Source organism: Saccostrea echinata, unplaced genomic scaffold (genome assembly GCF_033153115.1).
Source record: "Saccostrea echinata isolate AGI-Se365-2 ecotype Australia unplaced genomic scaffold, CSIRO_AGI_Sech_v1 ptg000001l, whole genome shotgun sequence".
Classification (NCBI taxonomy): Eukaryota; Metazoa; Mollusca; class Bivalvia; order Ostreida; family Ostreidae; genus Saccostrea; species Saccostrea echinata.
In genome coordinates, this window is record NW_026889750.1 from 12,545,291 (window position 1) to 12,568,799 (window position 23,509).

The window sequence follows — 23,509 nt, forward strand, 5'->3', positions numbered from 1 at the left end:
CACCTGACCCCCAGGGGTCATGATTTGAACAAACTTGAATCTACACTACCTGAGGATGCTTCCACATAAGTTTCATATTTTCAAGCACAGTGGGTCTTGAGAAGAAGATTTTTTAATGATGCCATTAATTTTTCACGAATTCTTAATTATCTCCCCTTGGAAGAAGGCGTGGCCCTTCATTTGAACAAACTTAAATTCCCTTTACCCAAGGATACTTTGTGGCAAGTTTGGTTGAAATTGGCGCAGTGGTTCTGGAGAAGAAGTCAAAAATGTGAAAAGTTTACAGACGGACTACAGACAAAATGTGATCAGAAAAGCTCACTTGAGCCTTTGGCTCAGGTGAGCTAACAATAGAATTGCTATAAGGTCTTCCGTGGAGACAGAACACCTTAATAATAAGAATAATAACTAGAAACTCAATGCGAGCAATGAGAGGTCTTCCGTCCGATTTTGAAAATGAAAACGTAAATTCAAGCTAAAAGTGATAAAAAAAATCAGACATTCTGGAGATTTAACCATTGTCGTCAGCGTGAAAATCCAACGCGCTAACCATTACGCCATTTGGACTCCCGCTTCAAAGTGAAAATGACGAATATCTAGAGTTTGGATTTATCATTTCAAAAACAAATTATATATTTAGTATTTTGAAAAGAGACCCTCTTAACCCTACAGATATTACAGAAAAATATTGAAGTAGAAAAAAATCGATTTTTTAAATTCGCTTCCGGTAGCAACCGGAAGCAACGACGATGCATGAAAAGGTCCCCTCTCCAATCTAGAAATCATGTTCTATCATCTCTTACAAGTCTCCAGTTCATATCTTTAGCCATTCTTGAGAACACTCACGGACAAAATTTCATTTTAAAATCCGAAAAATGTGCATAACACGGCACTGGAACCGAATTTACCAAAAAACGGAATTTCATATAAAACTCATATAAAAATCTTTTATTCCTGAAAATTTCAAAGAAATTCATTGAATAGTTTTCGAGAATTCGCGTGCAAAAGATTTTGTCTTAAAAAAAGAGAATAATAAAAATTCTCTAGAGTTTGGATTTATCAATTTTAAAACAAATTATATATTTATCATTATGAAAAGAGTCTCTATTAACCCTACTAATATCATAGAAAAATATTGAAAAACAGAAAAGCTGAAAAATTAGACTTTTTAAATTCGCTTCCGGTAGCGACCGGAACTACTGATGACGAAAATCAAGGTAGATTTGCATATCTAGAAGTCATGTTCTATAGTCTCTAACAAGTCTCCAGTTCATATCTTTAGTTGTTCTTTAGATATCCCACGGACAATATTTCATTTTAAAATCAGAAAAATGTCGATAACTTGGAACCGGAAGCGAATTTTTCCAAAATTCTTTTAAATGTACAATGCCATTAACTGGTGCGTTATCCCTGAAAGATTGATGAAAAACCACTGAATAGTTCTCGAGATATTGCTTGGACAAAATTTGTCTAAAAAATAAGAATAAGAACTAGATACTCGTTGCAAGCAACGAGAGGTCTTCCGTCCGAATAACCTTCCTTATATGTGATATTCTTTGCATGTAAAATTATATTTATATATGCTCGTAGTAAAGATACCTAAAATATTACATGGTTCAAAATGCAAGGATATTAAAGATGTCTTTTAAAAAATGAGAACAGCGCAGAATTCACAAAGAAAAAAAAAACGCTCATATCATTTATAAAGATGAAAACGTAAATTAAAGCTAAAAAATGAGAAAGAAAATTCAGACATAATTGGGATTAAACCCAGATCGCCTGCTTCAAAATTCAATATGGAAACCACTTCACGAGCAATTTTACCATCCATCATTGATTTTTACTTTGAATCAATGCTTGAAGAAGCAAGCGTCAAGGAGGATAAAAGCTTTTTTTATATACGGAGGAATTATAGAATGAGAGCTAGCTAGACAAATTTTGTGCAGGCAGATTCACTTCGGAATTCGTTACTTGAGTTTAATTAAACAATAACTGTCAGCAGAAGAAATAATCTATTACTGGTGATCTGATGATACTGTCTTCTTTAATTTTATTCCTTATATATTCAACTTTTTTCCCCATGCAATTCCATATACATGTATTTCATGTCCATGTTATCTTTTTCTGCTCTTCTGTATCAGAGCATTTGTCTGCTATGAAAAGGGGGGATGTTACAATACATTATTTCGCGCCAAACGTCACGAGCAAATCTTTGCGCTTTTCTTTAAAATGTATGTTCTATTGAATTTTTTCCATCATCAAATATATTATTGTATGTACCGTACAAATTACCAATCTTATTGCATTTGGAGGTCAGAGTATTTATGTTTTCAAAGACAGATTATCCATTTCCAAAATCTGTCAGATCCAATAATTCCTGTATATTTCATTTATCCTTACGCTAGCTTCATTCAACAAGACGTTCGGCGGTCAACAAATAAGATGCAACAATCTGATGAAAAAAAAAGTTCAAAACAGAAAAGTTGAAAATTTCAATTTCTATGATCACTTCCTGTGATGACCGGAAGTGACGGTTGACGTTCTTAACCCAAACGGATTTGCCTACTCCTCAAGATCTATTACTCATATAAGTTTGGTGTCTTAATCTCTTACCGTTTCTGAGATCTCACTCGGACAAAATATTTTTGGAAAAAACGGAAATCGGACATATCTGACGACCGGAAGTGATTTTCGAAAAAATGAAAAAAAAATGTCTGGGGGTATTTTCATTCTCTATCATCCCTGAAAATTTCAAGAAAATCTGTCCAGCCATCTCTGAGAAATCGCTCCAACAAGAAAAGGGGAAAAAAAAATAATAATAATAAAAAGAAACAGTAGAATCACTATAAGGTCTTCCGTCTGAAACGAAAGACCTTAATAAGAAACAGTAGAATCACTATAAGGTCTTCCGTGAAGATGGAAGACCTTAACTAGATACTTATTGCCTAGGCAATAACAGGTCTTCCGTTTTCTTGACTTTTTTGAAAAAAAAAAAAAAACACAATCCTTTCAATAAGATAACTCTAAATAATTAACAAAAGTTATCTCAAGGCTTCCAAAGATACGTAAATACAGATAAAAACAAACAGAATTATTTTTCTGTTTTCTTTATGGACTTCGTCATGAACGAAAGTGTTCCAAACGAATAAAATGTTCATTCTACACCTAAATTATTCACAACTGATCATCCCTAAAAGTTTCCATGAAAAACTACTCATGTTTGAGACAACTTCTGTTTTTTTTGGTTGGCACTTCCGATGAAAATAATTTGCATGGTCATGGTCTATCTAACATCTGTTTTAGCTAAACATTTCTGTAAAAAGAAAAAAAACTTTAAAAAATCACTTTTTTGCATCGCTTCCCGTCACGACCGGAAGTGACGGCAACGTACGATTTTTACATGATGTAGATAAACTGGTGACTGACTATCAGTTCTGAAAGTTTTAGACTTCAGTCATGTACTGTTTTTGAGCAATTAGGTGAACAAAATCTCAATTTGAGGACAGAAAAACATGCGACCGGAAGTGTATTTTCCTGAGATGGTTGACTTCACACTAGACAATTGCAGTCTCAATAACATATTTAAAAACCATTTCAAAAACTTTATCAATTAGTGATATTTTTGAGAAAGTTAAAAATTCCAATTACATAGTTTCTCTCTTATAACCGGAAGTTGTCGTTTTTTGTTTCCAGTGAGACCAACACATATAGAAACTGTGAAAGCGATTCAATTATATGATGCAAATCTTATTTCAAAAGAGAAAAGTTTAAATTTTTGATTTCTTTGATCACTTCCTGTAACGACCGGAAGTGACGGCTGACTCTATTAACCCAAAGGGTTTTGCCTACTCATTAAGTTCTATTACTCATATAAGTTTGGTGTCTTAATCTCTTACAATTTCTGAGATCTCACTTTGAAAAGTTCTTATTTTGCGGACAGTAGAACACACGACCGGAAGTGAATTTTACCAGATATTTGATGTTACTCTAGAAATTTGCAGTCTAAACAACATATCTAAAAATCATTTCAAATACTTCATCTATAAGTGATATTAATGGGAAAGTAAAATGCTCAAATTATGTAGTTTTTCGCTTATAACCGGAAGTTGACGTTTCTGTTTCCGGTAGGACCAACATATTTCGAAACTGCAAAACAGATGCAATAATGTGATGCAAGATTTAAATAAAATAAGAAAAGTTGAAATTTTCGATTTCTTTTATCACTTCCTGTGATGACCGGAAGTGACGGCTGACAGATTTAAACATATTCCACAAACATACTTGTGATGATCTATAATCCCTGAAAGTTTGAGGTCTTAATCTTTTACCGTTTCTGAGATATCGTCCGGACATGATCTCTTTTGAAAAAATGGAAATCGGACATATCTGACGACCAGAAGTGAATTTTGCAAAATCCTTCAAAATGTTTTTAGTTTATTTTATTTGTCACAATCCCCAGGGGCTGACAAATCCCATTGCCCGACGCCCCGGGCTAGTGAATTTTAGAGGCGGGCAAGTGAATTTTTAACAAGCACTTGTCCGTGGGCAAGTGACTTTAAAAAAATCAATCAATAAATATTTTTAAAAACGTTACAGTTTTACACGAAATCGAAATTATTTTATTGTAAGAGTTATCTTCCTTTGCTTGTCACACTTTGTATGCGAACCAATTTAATTGTGTCATCATGTCATTACAAGTTTAACCGAAAGTTTATAGTACATGTATTTGTACATAATTGAAAGAGACAAATTGGCATTGGAGAAATGGAAAACGTTTTGACAGTTATGAGGCAGAAAACGATCAAAAGCTGATGACAAGTACATCGTCCATAACTACCGTCTAGGCATACATGTACCAAGTATGAAAAAAGAAAAACAACAGTCGGAAACAATTATTTTTAAGAAATAGCAGGTATCATGACATTTAGCTGAAATATGATAGTGACACATATTGTACGTCTCTATATGAGTGGAAAATTCTTGAACGGGATGTAAAACAACATACAATCAATCAATCAATCAACAGATTGTATGGTACTTGGTACAAATTTACCTGCAGGTGGTTTTAAATGTCGCCAATATTCAAAACAACACATACGAAGTTGCAAAATTGTTCAATTTAGTGACGAATTAATTCATAATGATGAATATAAAGTGCTGGATAGTACACAGCAATAAAAGAATTAAAGGAAGTATGTTTTGTTGTTTAAAATGAAATCGAAATTATTTTGTCATAAGTGTTATCTTTAATTTATAGTTTATGGTGGGGCAAGTAAAAATTGAACTAGGGCAAGTGAAATTTGACCATGCACTTGCCGACGGCAAGTGCTTTAAAAATCTATTTGTCAGCCCCTGATCCCTAAAAGTTTCAAGAATATCCATCGAGCCATCTCTGAGAAATTGCTTGGACAAAAAATTGGAAAAAAATAATAATAATAATAACTAGAAACTCATTACTAGTAATGAGAAGGTCTTCCATTATACTACTTCCTGTTTCCATGAACATGTCTTTTCCAACTTCGGTATTAGCCTAAAACTTATGTAGAAACAAATTAACTTAATAAATTACCTTTTTGCTTCGATTCCTGTCACGACCAGAAGTAATGACGACACACAATTTTTAGACGATGCAAATGAACTGATGACTGACTATAAGTCCTGAAAGTTTTAGACTTCAGTCTTTTACTGTTGCCGAACAATTGTGAGAACAAATTCTAGTTTTGAGGACAGGAAAACACACGACCAGAAGTGAACTGAATAAAAATCTCTGAATTTTCTCTTGACTTTTGCAGTATATACAGCATATGCAAAAAAACTTTTCAAATACTTAAATATAAGTGATATTTATGAGAAAGTTAAACCACGAAATAACGTATTTTATCTCTTTAAACCGGAAGTTTAAAGTTTTTGTTTCCAGTGGAATCTAACATATTTCAAAACAGCGAAAGAGAAGCAATAAAGTGATGCAAGTTCTAATTTTAAAAAGAAAAGTTGAATTTTTTTTATTTCTTTGATCACTTCCTGTGACGACCGGAAGTGACGGCTACCTCTTTTAACCCTATGTGTTTTGCCTTCTAACCAAGGTTTATTACTCCTATAAGTTTGGTGTCTTACTCTCATGCCGTTTTCGAGATCTCGCTGAAATAACTTTTCATTTTGAGGACAACTAAGATATTTCACGTCACTCTAGACTTCTTCTGTCTCAATAACATATATAAAAATCACTTAAAGAACTCTATCTATAGGTGATATGTACGGGAAAATTAACAAGAGGCCCATGGGCCTTGAATCGCTCTTCTGATAAACTGTACAACCTATCACTTCTATTTGAAGCCTCGAAGTATCCTGTATATTTACATAAACCCTTGAAATTCCAATTCACACTCTGAGAACCCAAGATGATTCTAAGCCAATTAGTACCTGAGAGTTGGTCATGGTGACCTATTTATCACTTGTCATTCTCTGAGGACCCATCAACTAAGTTTGATGATTCTAAGCCAATTAATACCTAAAATATTTTTTAAAATTATAATCATAAAATTTTATAAGTAGGTCAAAGTGACTTACTTTTCAATTGTTTTACTCCAAGGACCCAAGATGCATCAACTGACAAAGTTTGATGATTCTAAGCCAATTAGTACCTGTAATATTTAATTAAAGCCATAAATTTTCAAAAGTAGGTCACCGTGACCTACTTTTCCGTTGCTGTACTCCGAGGACCAAAGATACATCGACTGACAAAGTTTGATGATTCTAGCCAATAAGTACCCAAAATATTTAATTACAGCCATAAATTTTCAAAAGTAGGTCACAGTGACCTACTTTTCAGTCAACCTACTCCGAGGACCAAAGATGTATCAACTGACAAATTTTGACGATTCTAAGCCAAATAATTCCTGAAAATATTAAATACAGCCATAAAATTTCAAAAGTAGGTCACCGTGACCTACTTTTCAGTTGTTGTACTCCGAGGACCCAAGATGCATCAACTGACAAAGTTTAATGATTCTAAGCCAATTAGTACCCGAAATATTTGATTAAAGCCATAAATTTTCAAAAGTAGGTCACCGTGACCTACTTTTCAGTTGTTGTACTCCGAGGACCCATGACGCATAAACTGACAAAGTTTTATGATTCTAAGCCAATTAGTACCCGAAATATTTGATTAAAGCCATAAATTTTCAGAAAGTAGGTCACGGTGACCTACTTTTTAGTCGACCTACTCAAAAGACCCATGACGCATCAACTGACAAAGTTTGATGATTCTAAGCCAATTAGTATCCGAAATATTTAATTAAAGCCATAAATTTTCAAAAGTAGGTCACGGTGACCTACTTTTTAGTCGATCTACTCTGAAGACCCAAGATGCATCAACTGACAAAGTTTGATGATTCTAAGCCAATTAGTACCCGAAATATTTAATTAACGCCATAAATTTTCAAAAGTAGGTCACTGTGACCTACTTTTTAGTCGACCTACTCCGAAGACCCAAGATGCATCAACTGACAAAGTTTGATGATTCTTAGCCAATTAGTACCTGAAATATTGAATTATAGTCATATAAATTGAAAAGTAGGTCAAGGTGACCTACTTTTCAGTTGACCTTTTTTGAGGACCCAAGATGCATCAACTTACAAAGTTTTATGATCATAGGACTTAAAATGTCCAAATTATGCCTCTAAAACGCTTTGAAATCGAATGCCTGCAAAGTTCAAAAAGTAGGTCACGGTGACCTACTTTTTAATAAATATGTTTTATGGCCCCAAGAGGCATCATCTTACAAGATTTAATGATTCTAAGCCTCCCCGTATTCGAATTAATTACCTTAATTGTTTTAAAAAAGATTAGCCATAAAATTCAAAAAGTAGGTCAAGGTGACCTACTTTTTAAGTGACGTACTTTGACGACCCAAGATGCATCAACTGACAAAGTTTGATGATCATAGGCCTTTAATTGTTCAAAATATGCCTCTAAATCATTATGAAAAAGAATGGCCACAAAATTTGAAAAGTAGGTCACCGTGACCTACTTTTGAGTCAACATGATATGAGGTCCTTAGATGCACCAACTGACAAGATTTGATGATCCTAGTCCTTATAGTAAGCAAAATATCAACATTTTAATAAAATGTAATTTTTGGTCAACTTTGAAGTGACCTTGAGACCACGCCCTTTGCCCCAGGGTAAATCCCTGTGCAAATTTTAATCTACAACATATCCTCATCCTATTGTGTAAGTTTGGTGATAATCTGCCCAGTGGTTCTTGAGAAGAAGATTTTTTAGCAACCAGTACTTTTGTTTCTATTTTCCTAATTATCTCCCCTTGTTAAAGGGTCACAACCCCAGTTTTAGTATAAAAGGGAGCCCTTGGGCCAAGGATACCCTGTGACAAATTTGACAATAATTGGCCAAGGGGTTCTTGAGTTATGGCCTATATTCTAAAAAGTTTACGCACACCGCACACCGCACAAATGGCCATAGCATTAGCTCTTTGAGCCTTTGGCTCAGAAGAGCTAAAAACCCCTATTATGTAGTTTTTCTCTCATTACCGGAACTTGTCATTTTTTGTTTCCGGTGGGACAAACACATATCGTAACTGTGAAAAAGATACAATTATATGATGCAAGTCTTATTCCAAAAGAGAAAAGTTGAAATTTTTGATTTCTTTGATCACCCTTGCAGAAAACATTCCTGACTTTGAAATACAGGTAATTCTTGATACCTCGAAGCCCGCGGGACCGAGGAAAAACTTCGAGAGATCAAGAGTTCGAGTTTTCAAGAGTCCGGAATTTTCCGGGTTTGTTGACAGGTTTTAAAATTATCTTACCGGATGTGATGATTTTCATGCAGTGCTAACCTTTTACACGTGGTTTATATAAAAACAACGATATTTTTTCGTAATGAAGATGAACATTTCATTAAACTGAGTAAAGCAAAAAATGTATATCGTCATTTCTTATATATTTATTTATTCTTTGTAATATGGACATCATATTACACATTCCTTACATGAAAACGACATTAACAGCGTCGCATATATAGCTTTGACTATTCCAAAAATGATCATTGAACTCAGTTCTGTAAGTATTTGTCCAATAATACTCGTCACATTGACATTGAGGCTGTTTCTGCTTTTTTTCATATTTCGTTTAACTTTGACTCTGACTCGAAATAAAAATTAATTTAGTGTTTTGTCTTTTAATCAATTACTACTTTTCAATGACTTGCGTCTCTTAATTATCGTAAGACAGTCGATGATAATTATTTTAATAGCATATAGGCAAAATATGATTAATTATAAATCAATTATCACCTTGCAGCATAAGTGTCACCTGAATAAACATCCCGTTCCCCAAGACCCGCGTCTTTTGCCTGGGGCCATTTAAATGTCCAGGTAAAGGTGCTAATTATATAATCTTGTATACACATAGCCACTGCGAGGTATCGAGGGTAAATTCTAATAGAATATGCAGAGCGGGACTGCATTTTGACTTCGAGGGATCAAGGGTTTCGAGAGATCGAGCGTTCGAGAAATCAAGAGTAAATTTGCTTAGTTATATGGTGGAAAAATTCGGGACCGGAGACTCACTTCGAGCGATCAAGAACTTCGAGAGATCGAAGTTCGAGCCATCAAGAGTTACCTGTACTTCTCAGGAATTCCTAAGATGTCCCAAGAATTCCTAGGATTTCCTCACAATCTGATTTGAGGAAATCCTAAGATTAATAATCCTGGGATTTGAATTCAGGACTTCCTGGGATCTCCCAGGACTTCTTTGTTAAACATTTCAAATCCAAATCTTGCCAGGACATTTCATTGTAAAGCCAGGAGTTAATTATTTTTATGATATTCCCATTTCCTAAGACTTTTGACTTAATGTCAGGACTTTCGTAGACAAGACAAATTAAAATTTATTTAAACATGCACATGCTAATAAATGTTATAACATAATGACAGGAATTTATATTGCTTTTAATGAATAGTATCCAGAAAATCATAAAAAAGAATAAATTTTCAATTCTCACATATTATACTTGATACATAGAAAGACACTGACCCTAGTGCAATTTATTTTTTTCTATCGAATATTTTCTGAAATACCGAAGCTGTCAGGGAAGAGTTATGAATAGGTATTACAGAAAAACACGTTTACAGACAAACAATATTATACCATTTTCAAATCACACAAGTTCTAACATTTCTGAGGTGATCTTTATCCATTAGAATTAAATTGTACTCTCTATCTTTAGAATGCTTTGTTCATGGGACACTGAGTGCAAGCATAGTTTTCTTCAAAAGCACTGGTCATACAAATTTGGCCATCTTGCAATACAAGTAATAATACGACTTTTGTTTCCCTGTAGAAGTAATATTTTTTCCCCCATAATTGTATCACCAAAGATAAGGTGTTCCTCTTTAAGTTAGTTTTCCAATGGCTTTAAATTCAGAAGACCATTAGGGATACAGGAGGATGGAGAAATAAATTTTCTTCATCTGTCATTTCCAGTTTTCATTTCACATTTCATTTCGGCTAAACATATTTTGCTCAAATTATGACATAAGAAATGACTCTCCAATATCTTCTTCATCACCTGCATACGGAGTTTATATCTCTCAGTTGATTTGATACGCAAGAGCATGGTCTACATATGAACAATTTCTAAAACCAGGAATAGCTAGTTTCAAATGTTGAATGGATGTCAGAAAAACAAATCACTGATTTGAGGTGGTTACTAAACAGTAAACTATCATCTTCAAAGTCACATGCCTGGCTAGAAGTATCATTCTTTGTATCTTCTCTTTATCAGTGTCATTTGGTTCATCAAACAGTCTTTGACATCACTACCATTATCTATGTACCCAATTACATAGTTTCTATGTACCCAATTACATAGTTTCTCTCTTATAACCGGAAGTTGTCGTTTTTTGTTTCCAGTGAGATCAACACATATAGAAACTGTGAAAGAGATTCAATTATATGTTGCAAGGTTTATTTCAAAAGAGAAAAGTTTAAATTTTTAATTTCTTTGATCACTTCCTGTGACGACCGGAAGTGACGGCTGACGCTAATAACCCAAAGGGTTTTGCCTACTCATTAAGTTCTATTACTCATATAAGTTTGGTGTCTTAATCTCTTACCTTTTTTGAGATCTCACTTTGAAAAGTTCTTATTTTGCGGACAGTAAAACATGCGACTGGAAGTGAATTTTACCAAGATATTTGACGTTACTCTAGACATTTGCAGTCTAAATAACATATCTAAAAATCATTTCAAATACTTCATCTATAAGCGATATTTATGGGAAAGTAAAATACTCAAATTATGTAGTTTTTCGCTTATAAGCAGAAGTTGACGTTTCTGTTTCCGGTGGGACCAACATATTTCAAAACTGCAAAATAGATGCAATAAAGTGATGCAAGATTTAATTAAAAATTTAATAAGAAAAGTTGAAATTTTCGATTTCTTTGATCACTTCCTGTGACGACCGGAAGTGACGGCTGACGGATTTAAACATGTTCCACAAACGTACTTGTGATGATCTATAATCCCTGAAAGTTTGAGGTCTTAATCTTTTACCGTTTCTGAGATATCGTCCAGACATGATCTCTTTTGAAAAAAAGGAAATCTGACAACCGGAAGTGAAATTTGAAAAATCCTTCAAAATGTTTTTAGTTTATATTATTTGTCATAATCCCTGACAGTTTCAAGAAAATCCATTAAGGCATCTCTGAGAAATCGCTTGGACAAAAAAATGGGGAAAAAAATAATAATAACTAGATGAGCTTGTTGCAAAGCAACAAATAAGTCTTCCGTCTAAATTTCAAGGAGATGAGATCGAGATCGAGAGACATCTACAGATAAACGAGCAAGAATGAGCCATCTACCATTACTTCCGGCTTGACCGGAAGTGAAGTCATTTTGACGACTTTTAATGATCTCCTTAGCTGCTACTTTTCATTTTGAACAACTTTGCTTCTATGATGTTATACAAATTCTCAATACTTTATGAGATATCAGGAAAACACTTTTGGCCCCTCTAGCTCCCTAATTTTAGGCACCAGCCCCTTCTTGTTGATATCCTTTGTAAGATTGTGACATTCTACACAACTTCTGTTCTATATGTTCTAACAAGATATTTACAGGTAAAAAGATATTGTAGAAAAGGTGTTAGAAATTTTGAAATTCTCGATAAGACTATTTTCGGGCCATAGCGAGCATCGATGCTTCGTACTTCCGTTGATACTGATATACAAAATTCACTTCTCTATAGTTTGCTTTATCATCACTGAAAATTTCATACTTCTATGTTCAGTGGTTTCTGAGAACACTGCCAGACAAAGTGACCCTCTAAAAATCACAAAATCGCGGAAATCTCCGAACCGGAAGTGACGTCATCAAAACAAAAAAATATATATCTAGATTTTTTGATGTTCTATCAGACCTGTAAGTTTCATGAAAATCGAGCGAGCCGTTTTCAAGAACTCGAGTGCACAAAATCGGTAAGAAAAAAAAACAATAATAATAATAAAACTAGACGAGCTTGTTGCAAAGCAACAAATAAGTCTTCCGTCTAAATTTGAAGGAGATGAGATTGAGATCGAGAGACTTCTACGGTCATATGTGCAAAAATGAGCCATTTACCATTACTCTCGGTGTGACCGGAAGTGACGTCATTTTGATGACTTTTAATGGTCTCCTTAGCTGCTACTTATCATTTTGAACAACTTTGCTTCTATGATGCTATACAAATTCTCAATATTTTTTGAGATATCAGGAAAACACTTTTGGCCCCCCTAGCTCCCTAATTTTAGGGGCCAGCCCCTTATTGTTGATATCCTTTGAAAGATTGTAACATTCTACACAACTTTTGTTCTATATGTTCTAACAAAATATTTACAGGTAAAAAGATATTGTAGAAAAGGTGTTAGAAATTTTGAAATTCTCGATATGCCTTTTTCGGGCCATAGCGAGCGTCGGCGTGCAGCAATACCGGTGAGAATGAAATACGTTTATCACATCTACATATATTGTTCTGTCATCGCTGAAAATCTCAAGTTTCTCTCTAAAGCCTTTTTTGAGAAAACTCACGGACAAACCAACCCTCTAAAATTCATTAAAATGCAGAAATCTCGGAACCAGAAGTGACGTTATCAAAACAAAAAAATATATGTCTAGATTTTTTGATGTTCTATTAGACCTGAAAGTTTCATGAAAGTCGAGCAAGCCGTTTCCGAGAACTCGCGTACACAAAATCGGTAAGAAAAAGAATAATAAAAACTGTGGAAAAGAAACCTAAGAATAACAAGAATGTCTTCCGCTGAAGACCTTAAATAGTGGAAAAGAAACCTAAGAATAACAAGAAGGTCTTCCGATGAAGACGGAAGACCTTAATAATAATAAAAATAAACAGTACAATCACTAGAAGGTCTTCCGACTGAAACGGAAGACCTTAATAAACAGTACAATCACTATAAGGTCTTCTGACTGAAACAGAAGACCTTAATAAGAAACAGTAGAATCACTATAAGGTCTTCCGTGAAGACGGAAGACCCTAATAATAAGAAACAGAGTAAAAACAATATGTTCCCAAACTTCATTTGGGGAACATAATAATTATATATGTCAGAAATCTAGAAAATACATGCAAGTACTTTTCCTAAAATCCGGTTGGCTAAGGTTGTTAGTATTTTAAATGTTTTTAATTGTTAATGAAAGAAGATGAAATTCAGAGTATATATAAATATGAGGACATGTATGCACGTGTGCTGATATCTGATTAATATTCATGTTGCAGTAACTTACTATGAATATTTTTGAAATTTAAATTGGAGCTTTTTATTATGGCATTCTATTAGATTTTGTACAAGTCATGAATATGGTAATTTTGGAAATCATGTGCTTGCCCGTGTACTTAAATCTGATTTTCTTATGCTCACTGTGCTCTATTTACATTGTTATTTCTTTAAAATACTTTTGAGAATAAGTTGGTAAAGACTAAAATACAAAGGTTTTGGTTAATTTGTTGAAGCATATAGGCCTCAAAGGGAGTAGGGGGAGCATTTGGGGAACATCTATCTCAGTTACAATTAGAACTAGTTATTTATACTATATCAAATTAATCTTGATAACTTTACATTAAATTCATTTTAAAGATAAAAGGCTGGTCATCCAGTAACTATGTATTTTAATTTGACAGACTATAATTCATAAATTACAATTAAGAGAGTTAAAGAACAGAGATCTTTAATTCTTCTGCCCAATTCCCAGAAGATATAGATAACATGTACACCTGCTAGATTAGAGATGCTCTAACAGCTTCCCATTTGAACTCATCAATTAATCTTTAACTGGATGCATGTCCACTCCTTACACCTAAGGGACAAATGGATTTACATTATCTGCTGTGTAATGCACCTTGAGTATGAGTACAAAATGACATTCATTTATGTCATTCTGTTCAAAACAAAGATTCTTTTTTTAAGAAGACAGGCGAACAAGGCGAGAGCAATGCCTAATATGTGACAAACATGAAGGTAAAAATTAAATCTCAATTATAACAAAATTTTCTTTGATATTTTATCTAACAATAAAGTATACTTTATGTAAAATTTCAGCAATTTGCAAAAATCTCACAAAGCTTGAAATTATTTGCTTATGAAATAGATACACACACTAAAGAGGGCAAAAAGTATCAATTTCGTGAGTGGGTCTTCGCTCCATATTTTTGAAAGTTTATCCTCAAAGTTTGCGTTAATATATACATTTTTTGGTTAACAAAAACATGAAGCAAAGACCCACTTTACCCTTAAAATACACTTTTATGACACAACATTCACATCTTTCCGAGAAAGTCCATTTAGTCAAGGGTCATATCACAAACATGATTTAAATGCCACCATACATCAGGAGCTGTTTAGCATAGTGGTTAGCATGTTAGTCTCAAAAGAAAATGATACTCAGGATTTTTATTGCTAGGGTTCGAACCCCACAAATACCACATTATTTTTTTAATAACAGAATAATTTTTGCCGTGAAAATTTTCCTCAGAAAAATTTTGTTTATCATAATATCATAAATTTCGATGATAAGAACTTTACTCTAAATACTATATTAACAAATTGATTATGATTTTTTATGTATCTGAAGCTTTAGGCATTCTGCGTGCCTTGTTCACCCATCTCCTTTGTTAAAAAGCTTTATATAATGATAAAAAAAGAACTGTGTAATCTTGATGCAACATTTTTTTAATAAGGTTACTGCATGACTCTTAGATTTATAGAGACTATTGACCAAAAAACCTTTTTTTTAATACTTGCTGATTTTTTTGAGTTTTAATGAGTAGTTTTAAGCTGCAATTCACATTTGTTACAAGATGTACAAATGGCAGTTCTAGATTCTATGTATCAAACCTATGTGATCCAAAAATGACAAAGTCAATAAACATAGGTAATCAGAGATTACAGAGCTCACCTCAATGAATGTTGCCTTTAAGTAAGGCAAAGTCCCACACTAAACTAATAATCTAGGAGTGTGCATCCCTAGATGCAACATTTATGCAATTTTGGTCTGATAGGGCTTGCAGTTACTTGGTAATAGACTTATCTGAAAACTTAAAACTAGTCACTCATCCAGAAAATGTAAGTCAAATCCAGCATCCGAAGCAAGTTTTGAGATTGTTCGTCCCTTGATGCATCATCCATGCAAGTTTTGATCAGATGGGCCTTATAGTTACTTGGAAATGAGATCTGCTCCAAAAATTTTAATCTGGTTACTCATCCGGAAAATGTAGGTCAGATCCAGCATCCGAAGCAAGTCCAGTAGTGTGCATCCTTAGATGTATCATCCATGCAAGTTTGGTCAATATAGGGCTTATAGTTACTTGGAAATGAGATCTGCTCCAAAAACCTTAACCTGGTCACTCATCCGGAAAATGTAGGTCAGATCCAGCATCCGAAGCAAGTTCAGTAGTGTGCATCCTTTGATGTATCATCCATGCAAGTTTGGTCAATATAGGGCTTATAGTTACTTGGAAATGAGATCTGCTCCAAAAACCTTAACCTGGTCACTCATCCAGAAAATGTAGGTCAGATCCAGCATCCGAAGCAAGTTCAGTAGTGTGCATCCTTAGATGTATCATCCATGCAAGTTTGGTCAATATAGGGCTTATAGTTACTTGGAAATGAGATCTGCTCCAAAAACCTTAACCTGGTCACTCATCCAGAAAATGTAGGTCAGATCCAGCATCCAAAGCAAGTTCAGTAGTGTGCATCCTTAGATGTATCATCCATGCAAGTTTGGTCAATATAGGGCTTATAGTTACTTGGAAATGAGACCTGCTCCAAAAACTTTAACCTGCTCCAAAAACTTTAACCTACTCCAAAAACATTAACCTGGTCATTCTTTAGCTGAAATTGCAGCATCTGAAACCTTGACTGGTACAATGAAACACACTAGAAGCATCCTCCATGCATCTCTGACTAATACAGGCCATAGAAGTACTTGAAAAGAAAAATGCTCCAAAAACCTTAACCTGGGACGCCGACGCCGACACCGACGCCAAAGCCGAGGGTATTACATAAGCTCCCCCAACTTCGTTGAGGTGAGCTAAAACTGAAAAAACACCTGTTAAATGCAGAAAAATTATCCAATCATTATGAAAATATCTGGTGCACACATTCATTTGGGTGAATAATGAGTGTACAAATTTTCAGACAAATCCATGCAATAGTCTCCGAGAACAGGTCCAAACAAAATCCCATCTACAGACAGATGGACAGACAGACAGACATGCTGATTCCAATATAACCCCCCGCCCAAACTTCGTTTTTTCGGGGTACAATAAAAACTAAATGACAAAATTTCTTCAATAGCCCTAACTGTAGGGTAACAGTATGTGCAGTGAGGATAGGCACATATTGTTGTATATGTTGAATATACATGTATATTATTTTAGCCAGTGACAATATACAATTATGGACTGTTTAGAAGTCCATAATAGTTTTATTATCCTAAAGAATCTGAATTTAGTAAAATAGAGTAGAAAATATCAGTCATACCTCTTGTGTTCTACTACCCACTGCTATGATTCCATACTTTTAAAATACAGTCAAACCTCGTTATCTCGAACTCAATGGACCAAGAAAAATCTTCAAGATATTTGAGGATTCGAGTTGTCTAGGGTAAAATGCTTAAAGAATAAGGGGTCAGGACTTCCAAATCACTTCGACATATCCATGGTATTTGAGATATCAGTGTTTGAGATACCGAAGTTCAACTGTATGTCAACAGACAACTTTGACATCACCCTTAGAATTAACTGTTAACAGATCCCACATATGTATCATCAGTGATTCATTTTGGTGTGCGTCCTGCGTAAATTACGCACAAATTTTGCTCAGGACGCATTATTTCAATAAATGTGCATCCCAATGGACGCAATAAATTTATATGTACTATTTTAAACTATTTCGGTATAATTTGATTCAAAACTTGACCGATTGCATCATATCCACGTGCTAAGTGATATGCTGCATGCATGAACGATTTCAACAGGTATAAGGTTGTCAACAACAGGTCAGATTTCACAATTGCAGTTAATAAGCGATTATCAGAAAATATTTGAAAGTTAGATAGCATAGCTCGATTATCACTGATTATACCATGGAACGTTTATGAAGTGAATACTATACCATGCTATGCCTTTGTATTTAAGCTGTAAGCTGTATCATTGGTTTTTTTTCGTTTTTTTTTTCCTTACAAGCTAACAAGTATAAAATTTAATCATTTTTATTTCTGACTATTTGTCATGTCTTTTTAAACTTTTTTTTTACTTCATTCTGCTTCTGTGCATTTTATGACTGATACAATTTGTGAGATCGTATGTACGATCTGAAAATAGAACCAAAGTGCCCAGTGGACAGTATATTATTTTTATGACACAAAATCATGTACTCTTACTTGGACAATTGATAGTAAAATTATTAATCACTCACAGCTACAATAAAACATTTGCACTTTTGTGCAATACCCTTTTATATTTCACCAGAATTTCCTCTGTAATATCTAATATATACGGTACTCTTGGATTTGGACGCATTGATTTTGGCACAGGACCCATTGTTGTCATTAAGAGGGGTCCTTTGGACCCATGATAACCATTTTCAAAATGAATCACTGTATCATTATTTACATTAGTTGTCACTTATGACAATTTATTTTCGTCTTAAGTAAGATAACACAGTTGTCACCCTGCAAGTTCACTTGGGCTATTTCATTGTCATCTGAAGGGAGACAACACAGTTGACACCCCACGCATTCCAGTTCATTATCAGATCTGCAGAGTTTTTGTGACATCATGAATTGTCTCCCTGCATGTGACATGCTCATGACCAATCAGATTGACTGTATCATTCTGAAGGATAATAACACCTATAATGGTGTTTGTTAGAATAGAGAGGACCAGAAACACTTGGATTGAAAAAGTGACAGAACAGTTACTTTTACACAAGGCTGTAATTAAATACCTACCATGTCCATAGAGGGCTGCACTATGCTCAATCATGGAAGCCTCATAAGAGTTTGACATGGCCAATCTGGTCTGGGAGACACTTTTTTCCGACCGTCTCCTCATGGGGACTGGCTTTGCCAGGTGCTGCCGGGAGGGGGTTCCTTCACTGGGGCTCCCTGATGGGGCAAGAAGCAAGACAATCATTCATTGGCTACCCAAGACTACCATGGAATGTAAATTTAAAGTTGTAGGAAGAGTTTTCAGGGTTTTTTTTCCTATTAATCCAGAGTTTTCTATCCATTAAAGGAAATTGTTTAAGTTTTTTATTTGGAAAAATTTTCATATCAGTGAACAAAATCACTGAAATTAAATTTTCATCAAGGCTTTACAAGATTATTTGTAATACATACTTGACCATGATAAACCTTCTTATATATAAATATATGTGGGGGAAAAAGAAAGTTTCTACACCATTTTGCATTCATTATTTATAATAGTTTATAACAATGCATGATAGCTTTAATTAAACAGCAGAATTTCACATTCCTGACAAAAATGCTTAAGGTCAGATGACATGTTGCTCGGTATCTGTTTTGAATCTCTTCGTAATATAAAACAATTTCAACATAATTATCATTATCTTGTGACTTTAAAACTATTTTTAAAATGTCAAAGTAGATGAAGACACCAAAAAAATGTGATATTGGCAATGCTGGTGATTTCTAATAGGATTCTAATAGCATTATATAGTAAATAACACCCTCTGGTATCTTGCACAAATGCTTGGTAAGGTACCTTAACTTTTTGTGAGGAAACTTATTTTTAAAGTAGCAATACTTCAATGACAAATTCTTGGAAAAAATTATATATTAATGAGGAACATGTCGTCTAACCTTAAGTATAAATATTATAAACTTCATTGTTGCACTGAGCAAGTGTCCTGCTAAGGGATACAGCAAAACTAAGTCATAGGAATTAGTCACTGAGACCTGAAATTTTACTTCCTTGTAACTCATATTCTTTATATCCATATAAAAAGAAAACAAAGTAAAAAGTTGTCAAGGGGATTCAAACAAGAGGCCCATGGGCCTCATCGCTCACCTGAGTAACATTGGCCTTGGTGTTTTTCAACTTATTTCCCCCCTTGTAATACCTATTGTGGCCCTGCCCTACCCCCAGGGGTCATAATTTGAACAATTTAGAATCTACACTACACCAGAATGCTTCCACATAAGTTTTAGCTTTTCTGGCCCAGTGGTTCTTGAGAAGAAGATTTTTAAAGATTTTTTTTCTACATATTTCAGTGTAAAACTGGGATTCCCTATTGTGGCCCCGCCCTACCCCTGGGGGTCATGATTTGAACAATTTAGAGTCTACACTACCGCAGGATGCTTCCACATAAGCTTCAGCTTTTATGTCCCCATGGTTCTCACCCTATTTTTGTCTTTTCTTGATTATCTCCCCTTGGAAGGGGGCTTGGCCCTTCATTTTAAGAATTTAAACTCTCCTTCACCCAAAGATGCTTTTTACCGGTTTGGTTAAAATTTGTGTGGTTCTTGAGAAGAAGTTGAAATTGTGAAAAGTTTACAGATGGACAGAGGGACAAGGTGATTCCTATATACCCCCCAAACTTTGTTTGTGGGGGGTATAAAAACAAGTCACTGCATGAAAAACTAAAAATATGTCCAAAGGACATGAATGCCCAGCCCAGGGTATATTAGTAATACAACATGAAAATTTGTATTAGTCTATGAAATTTCATGAGAATATCTTGAGAAGTTCCTTTAAAATTGAAATTGAAATCTAAAAAGTTGGATATAGATGATAAATTCTCACCAAATTATGTATAAGTGCATAAACTTACATAAATATATCTTAAATGGTTTTTTTAAATTAAGCAAAATGCAAATCTAAGAAAAGTGAGGTCAAGGTCACAGGAAAGTTCAAGGTCAAATAATGTTTTTGATGCAGTTGGATACTTCTCACAAATATGTAGCAGCATGCATATTTAATTGGGGGGGAGGGGGGTCCTGTCTATAAGTACCTTTGGAAATACATCAGAACAGAGATGTTTAAACATATAACTAAAACTAACATATCAGGAGAATTGGATTGTATCAAAGGAAAAATATAGCTAGTTTTTAGTCACTACTGTTCATCTGTACAGAAATTTGCCGATTAACTAATTGAGTAAAAGGCAAACAAACTTTCAAGAAAATTTATTTTGGGTCATACCTGTGATATGTACCGGCTGTACACAAAACGTCACGTATTTTTTACCACATTCACAGCCTCACGGCGGTACACCAAAATTCACTGGAAATGGAAATTTGTGCCGTATTTTGAATTGTTTACTGGAAACTGCCATTTTTCCTTAATTCTCACTCTCGCAGCACTGGAAATCTTTTTTGATGCGTGACTTACTGTGCTTGGTTAATGTAAACAAAACATCATGATCTAAGGTGTGAAATATTCCCACGATAATTACATCGTAATTAAAACGTATCAAAGCTTTTTGTTAGACAGAATATTTTTTCATAATACCCTTACTAAGGGGTTTTTCAACTGTAATTAGTTAAAATTTTGTCAGTAAGAAATTAAAGACGTTTGAAAGAGAAAACAACAATGTGTGACAGCAACACGAAATTTAATCCATGACTTTTTTTGCCCTGCTTAGACATTAGTATCATCCATTCAAACACAGAGTAAGAGAAATGCTTTTAGTATCATTAAAAATAAATACAGATGTCTGGAGACGATCAGACTCTGGCATTAAACACTGTAATATGGAAGTCTTTTACACTGTACTATGGAAGTCTTTTTACCAATTTCAGCATTGACCATGGGGATTGTTGAAGTTCTAAAAGCTGCAAAAGGCAAAAGTTTCTTGAAATGAACCTCTTTCATTGATTTTTTGGTCGATATTTTGTACAGTTTTTTGTACAGTTTTTTGATGAACAATGTACAGTATTTTCACCCAAATTCCAGTATTTTGAAGACTCCTGTACAGTATTTGGGCCTAAAAATTATCACATGTATGTTGGGTCTTTAGTACTGTATATACTCGCCTATAAGTCGGTCCGCCTATAAGTCGGTTGTATTCTTTTAACTTCAACTAGAGTGATTGACCCACTAAAATACCAATCATTTTATAACTCGCATATAAGTCGGATAAAGATTTTTGGACCAACGTTTGACTCCCAAAAAACCGACTTATAGGTGAATATATACAGCAGATTTAAAGTCGATCAGAGGTCTATTTTGGGTTAAAAGAAATATTTTATGTTGTCGTTATTCTGGGCACACGCGCGCACACATGCACGTGCACGCGTGTGTGTAGGGGGGGGGGGGTAGTAAAAATGTACAATAACTTTCTTGACTTTACATTTACGAGGGGCTTTTGAAAAGTTCTGAGAACTGCTTGCTAAAATATTAACCATTTCACAAAAGTTAGATTGATACCATTGAAAAGGGCTGGAAAATATGGATTACTATGAACGTCATTTTCTTATATTTATGACGTAATAACTCCTAAAATGACGTCAGAATCTTGAATAAGTAGCATACTGAAAAGTCGTGTTTTTTGTCCACATGAGAACATCGAAAAAGTGCTGTCAACGGCTTATTTGAAAAGATATTTCAAAGAAAATTTGCATGGAAGTAGAGTAAGACTATAAAAATGTTACGGTAAATCAGCAGTTCCATATTTTATTTTTTTGGTTGGTTAATAAGCACAGTAATGTTATCTTAGGCATTCATAAAAGATTTTTAATTATATCTGGATTTTCGGTCTTTTATACAGCTCTCCTCTGTATTAAACAAAACATATTCCGTATAAAACTGAAGTGTAATGATGCAGTTTTCCAAAAATGTTATCTTGAGTATCAGGACTCTTACCGTTTATGAATAAGATGTACAAAAGTCTTCCCCCGGACAAGTTTCTGTGCGTATTTTTTCATATTATTTCAACTTCGGCAATCCAAAACTCACTACAGCTTTTGACTTTCAACTCAAAAAAATAAATCTGGGTTTCATTGTCATGTACAATCTTATTTATTTTCCATGATTTAAAATTTTCAAACATATCGAGTTACGGTGGGGTTAGAACTACACTGGCGCCATTTTGTTTTTACGAAAAAATATTGGACATCCTTGGCTTAACCTCTATTGAGCTTTAATCGTTCCCACAAAATTGGTTAAAACACATGACGAATTAATGCCAGCAAATTCTGTAACACCGTCCACTATTTTCCTGTGATTGTAAACTTTGTGTTTTTCTCACAGCAGTGTCTTTTTTATCCAATATTTTGCACAAGATTCGATAATAACATGCTATGTTTGACACACTCTTAAACCACCTCAGAACTATAGGAGCTCCTGAATATAACCTCCATATGATTGAATGTAGTCTATATAAACATTCTCTCAACTGGTAGTTGTGTCCTTTGGCGAGCATCCGAGTAATGAACAAAAGTTGACTTTAAAATTTTACTTTACTGAAATTGTGTCTCTTGTTATGTCATTTTTATGGTCAGTATGCTAGACATTCGAGATTCTGACGTCATTTTTCGGAGTTATTACGTAAAAAAAAATACAAAATGATGTCACAATATGTGTATATTTTTCTGATCTGTCCAATGATATCAAATTCAGTAATTTCTGTTCAACGGTTAATATTTTATCAAACAGTTCTCAGAACTTTTCAAATGCCCCTCGTATTAGTTAACAGAATTTTATTTAAAACTGCATGTGAAAATAAGGCATTACTCAACAACAACAAAAATTATCGGAGAAAAACGACACTTATCAAAAACATACTTTTAATTAGTTGTTTAGAAAGAGAAAAAGGAACGCCGGTTTACTATAAATATACGAGGGGCATTTCAAAAGTTCTGGCAACTGGTATATAAAATTTTAACTACGTTACGGATTAAAACGACTCTGATACCACTGTAAAGCTTAGGCAAATATGCATTAGTAGTGACGTCATTTTACATTCAAAA

The 23,509-nt window shown here is 34.2% G+C and overlaps 1 protein-coding gene across 2 annotated transcripts in view; it reads right to left on the reverse strand.

Annotated features, from left to right (window-relative positions):
- The window catches only part of LOC133185471 (hepatic leukemia factor-like), a 144,304-nt gene that overhangs the window by 42,335 nt on the left and 78,460 nt on the right, over positions 1–23,509 (reverse strand). The window contains exon 3 of one of the 2 annotated variants that reach the window (XM_061320714.1): positions 18,527–18,682. The exons of the other annotated variant lie outside the window; for it this stretch is intronic. Coding sequence (XP_061176698.1) covers positions 18,527–18,682 — 156 coding nt within the window. The remainder of the gene's footprint in view (positions 1–18,526; positions 18,683–23,509) is intronic. 2 annotated transcript variants of the gene reach the window in all.